The 10,642-nt window shown below is 39.8% G+C and overlaps 1 protein-coding gene across 2 annotated transcripts; it reads left to right on the top strand.

Moving 5' to 3' along the window:
• The first annotated feature begins 2,262 nt into the window (after positions 1–2,262).
• LOC108675051 lies at positions 2,263–9,780 on the top strand. 2 transcript variants are annotated; one of them, XM_047883379.1, is made up of 6 exons: positions 2,263–3,179; positions 3,324–4,018; positions 4,168–4,261; positions 5,044–5,174; positions 5,540–8,064; positions 8,653–9,780. In XM_047883379.1, the coding sequence occupies exons 1-6, from the start codon at positions 2,330–2,332 to the stop codon at positions 9,623–9,625; spliced, it is 5,268 nt and encodes a 1,755-aa protein (XP_047739335.1). In that variant the 5' UTR covers positions 2,263–2,329; the 3' UTR covers positions 9,626–9,780. The 2 variants fall into 2 exon arrangements, with proteins under 2 accessions (XP_047739335.1, XP_018018522.1); XM_018163033.2 differs by having other exon boundaries at positions 2,263–4,018.
• The last annotated feature ends 862 nt before the right edge of the window (positions 9,781–10,642 follow it).

The following is a 10,642-nucleotide window of genomic DNA, read 5'->3' as shown; positions in this document are numbered from 1 at the left end:
TTGGAAATTGGCCACGAGTCCGGCCATTAATTTGTCGGAGACGTAAACCCAGGAGAGGGTAAAAAACGGCAGATCTGGGTGACAATTTGACAAAACCATCGCTGGGAGTCGTGTGCTGCATGTGTTGTGTACAAATCGTCAAACAAACGTTCAAACTTCTGACATTGACTTTGGACTACCGCCCCCCTACCACCCTCTTCTTCCTTACCACCCCCCAAAATCTTTCCACAGCCCCTAGGGGGGCGATATCACCCACTTTGGGAACCACTGGTTTAGAGGGTAGAGTCTGGTAGATTTATAGGACATAAAACTAGTAGATCTACAGCAATCCCTTGATTAACGCGGTTAATAAATCCCCGAGTTTTACCGTGTTAAGCAAAACCGCGCTAATCAAACTTAAGAATATATGGGAATAATTATAATGAATCATCAAAAATAGCAAAGTTACATAATAATATTTTTTTTTTTCACTAAAATTCATCATATTTTTTTCTAAATAATAAATAATTTTTTTTCTAAATTTCAAGCTTAGTCTCCAAAGTGATATTTTTACGTTTAGGCGTTCCATTTTTGTCCATAATTATGACGGTAATTTATCAAGGTGACAAGGAAAATTATGTAGTTTGATAAAAATGAGCAGTAGATATGTCAGCGATCTTGACCAGTTGAAGGCTAACGAGTAACTAGAGCACCGGCATGGCGCACTTACCGGCGAATGTTGCCGAACTCGACCATTCGAGTTATGAACGAGACAAGGCATGGTTAAACCGACTAGTCAGCACGAGTGCCTACAGAACGGGACCTTATTTAAAGAATTATTGGCTGAAACAACTAAAGTAACAACATTTGGCGAATTTTTCCAAAAGTCGTAACAAAAGTAACAACATAAGATCTAATAAGCAAAAAGTAACACTTTTGTTACGAACATAACACCTCTGGCTAGAGGCGGGAAAATGATGCGTTGTGAAAAAAAAAGTCGCGCTAATCAAAACTGACGCCGCGTAGATTAAGGGTAGGTTGCAAATTTTTTTCCGCGGTATTTAAAACCGTGCTAATCAAGGGATGGCTGTATTGATAGTGCTGTGCACTGTGCTATCAGCTATCTATCTGTTATGTGACTCTTCAATGTTTAGAAGATCTGCATTCCTGAAGTGTTGTTGTATATTGAAGACTGTTAAATGGTCAATATTTTGCTCGTTACCTTGCTCCATACAAACTTTACAAAGCTAATGAATAGACTTATCAATAATTGTTTACTCAAAAGTCCCAAAGTGGTAAACACCACCTTGGCCATTCTTGAAGGCAATAACTGCCCTTTTTAGCTGTTATTGTACTGTTATTTTTAGTAGGCTAATTGCAATATAAAAAATAACACTTCAAAAAAACAAAAAAGCTGAAAAAATAGAATAGATTTTTGATTTTATGATTTTTTAAATTAAAAAATCACCAACCCTGAAATTGAGATTGTAAGGGGAAAATTGGTATCTTCACACTTCATGTCTAGGTACCTAGAGAAGGCTCCCACATGCACATGGAGGGACATTTCATTATTTTCATATCACTTTGGTAAATTAAATTTTGGAATTTTGGAAACTTCCTTCTGTAGGTCCCATGAAACTGCAAATAGTTCATTAACATATTTAGACTTGCTTCATGTGTTCCTACAATAAATATAAGAAAAAATCTTCTGTTGCCTCTATTTTATCACATTACCCAATCTTTGGTAAAAATTATGATGTTCAATGTACTAACCTAATTTATTTCCCAAAATGATCATTTTTTAGAAGAACAGCAAAGAAGAACTGCCTCAAGCTCACTGCTAAAGCCTTCTTGTATAGCAATGATGGCTGGTAAACATGAGCATAATTTTTTTTTGTATTCACATAAGAAAAAAATTAGAAATTAAAATTTTGTGAACCTGTTTTGGGACAGGACAATTTTTTTACAGAGAGTACCATTCAACATATACTAATGTTTGTTAGGTATCCTGCATTTGGTCAGTGATAATTTGGCCTTCAAAAAAATTTATTTTTGAATATTTTCACATATGTATAAATACTAAATAATAATATGCAAATAATTAAATTTTTGGGTTGTGTACACCTTTCTTCTCATTAGTTTTCCAATGTGAGGAGAACAAAATGGGAACTTATAGATAGGGTTAGAACAAAAATAGAAAGATGTTTACAGAATTCCAAAAATATTCAATTATTCACCTGTATCTGAGTAATATATTAATATCCTAAAATTTTTTATTTACAGGATTTAATTTTGAGACAACTTTGGGCATGTGATCTTAAGAGTAAAGTCAGAAAAACTTTTGTATACAATGGAATCCAACAGATTCACAAATGAAACTCCAAAAGTGATGGAAAAATTGGAAACAGCTGGGGAAGAGGCATCAGATTTTGTCCTGCATTCTGTTGAATTACCCACCGGCAAAGCTTGTCAACCACCCGTTTCCTGCGTGTCTAGTTGTGTAACTGATAGCTTGTCCTCATCCAAATGTGATCAATCATTAGCAGTGAAAAATCATACCATTGGCAAGTGCTCAGATTCTTCTAACAGTCCGTGCTCAGATCCTTCTACCAGCAAGTTCTCAGATTCTTCTACCAGCAAGTGCTCAGATTCTTCTGCCAGCAAGTGCTCAGATTCTTCTACCAGCAAGTGCTCCGATTCTTCTACAAGCAAGTGCTCAGATTCTTCTACCAGCAAGTGCTCCGATTCTTCTACCAGCAAGTGCTCAGATTCTTCTACAAGCAAGTGCTCAGATCCTTCTACCAGCAAGTGCTCAGATTCTTCTACAAGCAAGTGCTCAGATCCTTCTACCAGCAAGTGCTCAGATTCTTCTACAAGCAAGTGCTCAGATTCTTCGACAAGCTTATATAAAAATCAAGAGAAAATGCCTGTTTCAAATGTTGAACCCAAGAATTTTACTCATCCTAGCATTTACACTGATGCACAATACCGGAAAGCTCTTAGTGATGCACCTGCTATGAGAACTTTAATGAAGTTATTTTTGAACAATGATCTCTCTAATAAGATACCTGCATCAACTTCTGTGCAAAAATCGGTATCAACTACAATTTTGGCCCATGAGCCATTGACATCAACTGCACAATTGGTATCACATAAGCCACCTGCATCAACTTCCTCCTTGGCATCTCAAGACTCCTCTTCTTCAACTTCCACCTTGGCACCTCAAGACTCCTCTGCTTCAACTTCCACCTTGGCAGCTCAAGACTCCTCTGCTTCAACTTCCACCCTGGCTGCTCAAGACTCCTCTGCTTCAACTTCCACCTTGGCAGCTCAAGACTCCTCTGCTTCAACTTCCATTTTAGCATCTCAAAACTTATCCACATCAACTTCAATTTTGTCACTGCAGGAGTCAAACTGTGTACCTTTTCAATCTATAAAAAAACCAACATGCCAACAGGAAAAATTGGATTCCAATTCTATAGCAATGCATTCACTTCAAACACCTGATTTGCAGAGCCAAACATCAAGTCTGACTGGATTTGTTAAATCAAATAGTGACCCCTTTGAAACTGCTCCCAAACAGTTTTTTGAAAATAAATTATTAAGATCTGATATCCCCAGATCAAACAGTGATGGTAAACATTGTTGTAAAAGTCAAATTTTACCTTTCAAAAGTTTTAGGTTTTCAACCACCTACAAGCCTCCAGTCAATAGAGTTCTTCCTCTTCAGACTAAAAGTCTCCAAAAGATCACAAATTCTTCTGAGCTGTCTGCAGAGGGGACAGCAGCAAGTAATGAAACTCAAGATAGTATAACAAGTATCACAAATACTTCCAACTTCCATCCCAGCAATAATACTTCTGAGAGTTCAATGAGTCTTCCTGCTTCTGAGTTGCTTGAACAATACAAAACTTTATCTGCTGTGGGAAGTATTGAAGGTAGTATTCCTGCGGAAGAGCTATCCAGCCATGCTTCAAGCTCTACTTTACAGCAACTGTCTCCTAAAAATCGAATGAAAGCCAAACTGACCATGAAACAAGTGAGTGCTGTTATTCATTTCCTATAAAATCTGCCTGTAATATTGTATTACATTGTGTATTTTCAATTTGTTAACATTGTGTCAAAATTGAAGGACTGGGTTCAATGATTAATTTGATTTTCTTGTGTGCAGTAATTTTTTTTTTGCAGAAATTTCGAGGCATTGTCCTGGTTGGGGATGAACGATATTCCCACATCCAGAGCGGCCACTTCAAATCCACTCTCCGCATATTTTCAAGACATGGTACCTACTCTCTGATGACCAAATATTGTGCATGTGCATTCAATTAACTTTTTAATGTTTTAGTCTCGATGAGCACCTTGCAGTGCTGACCACTGAAAATGCAATTCAAATTTAAAAAAAATACGTAGAATAATACAACTACCTATGTCTTGGTCTTCGGTCTTGCTCTATGGTCACTTCAGACACATCACAATGATTTATAAAGAAAAATGTGACCACTATATATATGGCATCCTTCTAACCAATGTGCATTTTATGATTTTTTGTCTGAACTTCCTATCATATCACTGTGAAATTTATTGCTTTTGCAAAACATGTTTCTTTTAATTTTTGATAATTTTGCTTCCTATTTAAAATAAACAGCTGGCATACAAGCCTGGGAATTACGTATTGTGTGCATGCAATAGTAAAAAATTTTTGTTTTGATAAAAATGCCAAAATGTCTATTTCTTCGAAAGTAGTGAAGACAATACTGAAAAATAAGGTTTTTAGTGGTATATTTATACATTCTCATGAGTCATTTTACTCATTTCCTATTTGAAGCTAAGTACACATGGCAATTAAAGCTTATCTTTTTTTTTGGATTTTAATTTAGTGACTTGACTACTTCTGAATAATTGGTGAACGGATTCCCTTATTTTACTACAACATATTTTTTGGTAATGGAATTTCAGCTATGAATTAATTAATTTCTTGCAAGAATTTCTTCAAAATCTTCAACCCTGAATATTATTTTTATTGATTGTTCACTATATTTTATATTTATGCATTTCATTTGGCAGGAACAACTTTAAAATTGCTGCCACCGATGCTCTCACGATTTCTCTCAAACCATGTGATGGATTTCCCTGGCAGTCCTCTGTGTCAGCAACTTCTCATTATCTGCACCATTGGCTGGAGAGACTTGCTCGAGGTAATCTTGTGGAAGACAACCTATGCAGGTTCTTTACACTTGATTTGATTACTCTGGTAATTTTGATATGCTTGAGGCATCTAGTTAGAGGTATGGAGAATTTGCACTTAATGATGGCTGCTAATTTTTCTGGTATGTGTTTTTCCTCTTCAACTTCTTTTCATGATGAAAATATTCTAAAGGAATTGGCCTTGGTATAAAATTCCTTATAAGGATGGTGATTTAGGAGGCACCTCTGAAGTTGCATTTTAGTATTTATAGATGCTGCAGAATGTATTGAAATGGGAAAAAATGTTGTGGTTAGATTCTGGTTGGTTTATTATTATGATTCTTATTACTGTTGTATGTTCTTGTTCACTTTTCAGGCGACTGAAAGTGAAGACTGCACAAAAGTTACTCTAAAGTATCCAGAAGAAGATTTTGTTGCCAAACTAATGACAGAAGTTCATAACACACACCTTGCCATCAAGGCTATCATTCCAGTTAACAAAGCTACTGTAATATTTTCTCACGTCTGGCCGATCAACATGCTTTATCTTCATGAATTCTTGAACAGAAGATCGATAAGAACCTCAACTCAAGCAGAGCTTGCTGAGATCGATCGGCTTACAAAGTTCCTTGATGGAGCCGTTCAACTCATCAATGATAATATTGATGCAAAAAGGCTCAATGTTCCGCCTTCACTGACTTCAGACCAGATTAATTGCCCCGATCTGCAGTGTCGTCTCTCATTGCCAAACAAGAAGTTGATCAATGGAACTCTTCCTTCCGATGTTGAAGCCAACTTGATTTGCAGAGATCTGTTGAAATTTCACTCAAACTACATTCTACAACCTGGAAACCAGATGACCTTCAATCAACTCTGCATTATTGGCGATGCGCGTCTCAAATCTCTTGCCAACAACTGGCCCAGAAATTCAAGGGTATCTGCGCTCTTCCTCCTTAGTGATGAAATAAACCCGGAGAATGTGATCGATGTCATCAACAATCATTGCAATAGGACAGATGCTGTCATTTTTGTTCCTAGCATTCAAAATATATTCCTCGAAGATGTGGCATGGAAAGAGTGCACTGACCATGCACCTCTCATTCTTCCAAGTCCAACTAAGAACAAGAGTCAAATCGAAAACTTCGTGTGTCGTTTGATTCAAGTTGCTACTGAACTGCGTGAGTCTGAATGCTTAAACGATCTCACGTTTGTGTTGAGCTCCTTACCAAAAGTCAGTCTCGAGAACAAGGTTCGGTCTCTTGTAGACGATCATGAAGCAGAGTTTGAGCATGTGCTCTCTGACAAGATCTTCAAGGTGATGGCGTACCGGGATCGTTGCCTTGAGCGACTGCTTGAAAAATTTGACGAAGGTCTTAGTGAGGCGTGCATGTTGGCAAACATACCCTACACAGAGGCTTTCCTACCACTGTCCAGGATTCACTCAATGCCTGAAGCAAAGATCAGTAATTTAGTTTACAATGGTATTCATAAAACTTTGAAAAAGTACGAATTAACTCCGAGAAAGTCGACTGTGAGTTCTCTTGAGGACATTTGTGAAAGACGTGAATTGTCTTTTCCTGTTGATGTAATTAGGACGTCTGGAAAAAAGAACAATTTTGCATCTATGATTTCTAAAGGTAATGCAGAGACTCATTATCGTTGGACCCATGCAAGAAAAAATGAAAAATCTGACTACAAACGCCGGAACCTTGGTCCTGGGTCTCAGACTGAACACGCATCGAGTCAAAGAAAGGTGCATGCGCCTTTAGATTATGCGGATGAGCTGCTAAACTTTCAACTTGAATGTCGCACTCTACCACGTGCGAAGCCTCAGAAGAGTGATGCCAAAAAAAGTTACTTGCCAAGTTCAAGTTGTGCGGAGTCGGCCTCTGATGTATCGATTACGGAAGCAAAAGTGAATGCTCCTAAATTGGCCTCTGAAGCCACACCTGAAAGCCTGCGCAGAGACACTTGCGTCTCAAACAAACACAAAAGAGTTCATTTGGATGCACACAAATCTTTATCCATGTCACAAAACGATGTGTGTCGTTCTAGAAAAGAAAGTCAAGCAGATTCAAATCCTCTTCGCAGTATTCTGAACGAACCCAAACCTCATTCCTCAGCAATCGCGTCGGGTTCGTCTCGCTATCGTCTGCCTCAGACCGCTATCTGTTCAGCCGGCAGTTCAAGCTCACGCGCTCGACATGAATATTCAATGGAAGATTCATGTTCACTATCCCATTCATTTCGTTCACAATCGCCTTCACTACGCACACAATCGCTTATGCTTGGGGCCCATCGATACACACCATCACCATCCCGTCGCGCACGGTCTCCACTCCGGTCTCGGTCGCCACTCCGGTCTCGGTCACCACTCCGGTCTCGGTCGCCACTCCGGTCTCGGTCACCACTCCGGTCTCGGCCATCACTCCGGTCACCACTCCGTTCACAGTCACCTTTCCACCATTCACGTTCCTTGGTTAATTATTCAATCTCTCCCATGTCGCGTTCTCATTCACACTCTTCTGCTCGGCATTCTCATTCTCGTTCTCCTGCTCATCGTTCTCATTCACGCTCTTCTGCTCATCGTTCTCACTCACGTTCTTCTGCTCATCGTTCTCACTCACGCTCTTCTGCTCATCGTTCTCACTCACGCTCATCGCTCGAGCAATCTCCTTCGTATTCCCCTGGCCAGACAAATGATATTGACGGATCGTACAGCGGTTCACCCGGCAGGAGCCAGCACCGCTATACCAAACACAAGAAGAGAAAACGCTCCTCTTCCTCCACTCGGCGCAGCAAAAACAAGCACATTCGTAGTCGCGACTCCAAAAAGCATAAGCGCAGGAAAAGACATAGAAGTACTTCGCCCGAACAAGAATCTTCGCTAGCAAAGAATATGTGAGTGTTTTTACTAGGCCAAGCGTCTTTTTTGGCAAATGTTTTTTGCTTAGGAGTAGTAATTATTGAATGAATTTTTTTTATGAATGATGAATTTTAAATTTAATCGTGAAAATTTATTAATATGTAACTCATGTTTCTAGTATCACTTAAAATGAGTTTAATTCTCTTAAATAGTCAAGATTAATTTTTGGCCATTTCCAGCAGATAATCGAAATAAGGGAGGTATTTACTGTGGCTGCATGGCTCAATCTGACTTAACTATGTTACTCATGACGTTCAGGGCTGCTCTGACTCGTAGTGTTGAGGGCTGCCCTGACTCGTAGTGTTGAGGACTGCTCTGACTCGTAGTGTTGAGTGCTACTCTGACTCGTAGTGTTAAGGACTGCTCTGACTCGTAGTGTTGAGGACTGCTCTGACTCGTAGTGTTAAAGGCTGCCCTGACTCGTAGTGTTGAGGGCTGCTCTGACTCGTAGTGTTAAAGGCTGCCCTGACTCGTAGTGTTGAGGACTACTCTGACTCGTAGTGTTAAAGGCTACTCTGACTCGTTATCATCCTCAAAATGTAACAATTTTCCCTCTTCTGCAGGTCAAGCAGCAAAAGCGTACAGGCGCTGGCGGCGGCAGGGCTGCGTGAGCTGCAGCGCACGCACGAGCAGCAGCTGCAGAAGTACGATGCGAGGCCGTCGTCGCACCCGCAGTATGGCAAGGACTTGGCAGAGTTCTTGACGTCCGAGGAGGCCAAGTCCATGTTGACCGAATATCCCCTGGATGTCATCCTCGCAGAATGGGAGAAGAATTGGGTTGCTAAAATGCGTACAATGGAGGAAAATAAATGGGCTGAGCAAGTGAAAGAATTTAGTGAAAATTTTCTTCGTGAGCTGGCTAAGGGCAGCGCTGAACCTACACGAAGTGAATCAGATGAAGAAAACGGCAATGCCGAGCCTTTTAATCCTATGCCTGTCGATAAGGATCTTGAAGTATCTGAAGTGGTCGGGGAAGTTGGTGAAGATTTTGATCTTGACATCGAATCGTCCGTTGGAGAAAATCTTAGATTAATTCGCAACAAAGTTTTTCCCAATGCAAAAGAGCTATCAGTGTCGTCAGTGCTCCAATCTGTCTCAAACTTGGCGAAGAAGCTTGGTGAGCTCTCTGACGCTGTGCCTTTGCTACTCCTGAAATGTTTCGAAATGGACCATTCAGGCCTGAGTCCATTAACTGCGTTCGGGACCGAGGAACAAGAAATTTTATCTTTAATTCTGTCACGATTGCTAGCAATAAGCATGGAAGATGGTACTTCCCAAAGCCACGATGCTGTGAGTTCTTGTGCAGCTCAAGTGACGTACCTCATTGAGTCCATTAGGCGCCATCACAGCCTCGATTTGACCTCCCTGGCCATCGAGACGCTCAATATGGACAAGCATGAAGCTCTGCGGCTCATAGACCAGCGGCTCGTAGCTGCCGGCTCCTCAGAGGCGGCACTAAGTGTTTATGAAAGCATTTTGGAGGACCAATCTCGCATGAAAACTTTCCTCGCGCGGCACGGCAAAGAAATAAAATAAATATGTAACGGACTCTTGTTGATCAAGTTTTTCTGCGGTGATGATGATGTGTTTATGTTGCTCTATACACCGGAGATTTTGTTTTAATGTGTAGTTTGACTAATTTTTAAGAACTGTTTGTGTCACGCGACTGCCGGTATTTTTTTTGTAACGATCTATTTATTATCGATCGTCTTCATTTGTTTAACAAGGATGTTGGAATTTTTAGCTTTTAACGTGGATAAATATTTACATTAAATATATTACGCTTACACTTAACACAACAGTGTAGACTATTTCATTATTTATGAGAGTTCCCAATCGTTATTTGTTCGAAACAATAAATTCATCCCTGAATACCTAACGTGCTGATGATAAGCTTTTAGGAACAAAGCGACATTCATGTCACTCACTTCAGTACTGAGTGGTTAGTTCAATGTTATGTATTTTTATTTGCATCATGAAGATTCAGAAGGAATGCATCTTTACGTTCAGTGAATGTATTTAGTATATCAGCTTGTAGTTCGGGTCATCTCCATACAAAACACAGATAATGACTAGTTTTATTGAAGTTTGTTGCTGATTTTGGTGAACTGCTACGACTTCCACTGTTGTACCATTCTTCCATATTTTTAAACTATGTATAATATGTTGTGTTGAGGGCTGCTCTTATTATATATGAGTTATGCATAATATGTTGTGTTGAGGGCCTCTATCTTTAAACACCAGGATTGAAAGCGTGCGCAATAATAACGGCAAAGGTCGAGGGAAAATTTGTTCTTACCCGAGGGACATACGACGATTACGGCCAACTCTCTGATCCTGTAATGCTTTCCATGCAAAAGGATTAAGGCAGAACTAACGTCGCAATCTGTCATTCGCACAAACACTTTTAGAATTAAGGTGATAGTCGCAAATTCGTCGAGTTTGCAACAGGTGGTAAGCATTTTACAAGTTGATTTTTTTTGCAGCTTCCCTCAGAATGGGCTTCTGACTCGTGTCTGTGCTTGTCCAAAGTCCTAAGGGATTTCGCGCCCC

The sequence above is a fragment of the Hyalella azteca genome, unplaced genomic scaffold (assembly GCF_000764305.2).
Source record: "Hyalella azteca isolate HAZT.00-mixed unplaced genomic scaffold, Hazt_2.0.2 contig12774, whole genome shotgun sequence".
In the NCBI taxonomy this organism is placed as follows: Eukaryota; Metazoa; Arthropoda; class Malacostraca; order Amphipoda; family Hyalellidae; genus Hyalella; species Hyalella azteca.
The sequence above is the reverse complement of the archived record's forward strand: the minus strand, read 5'-3'. Positions and strand labels throughout refer to the sequence as shown.

Excerpts from the sequence above, each read along its gene's own strand:
- LOC108675051 (XM_018163033.2), top strand. The coding sequence starts at position 2,330 with ATGGAATCCAACAGATTCACAAATGAAACTCCAAAAGTGATGGAAAAA. Across the intron at positions 4,019-4,167 it reads CCAAACTGACCATGAAACAA|AAATTTCGAGGCATTGTCCT; the intron begins GTGAGTGCTGTT and ends TTTTTTTTGCAG. Across the intron at positions 8,065-8,652 it reads TCTTCGCTAGCAAAGAATAT|GTCAAGCAGCAAAAGCGTAC; the intron begins GTGAGTGTTTTT and ends CCTCTTCTGCAG.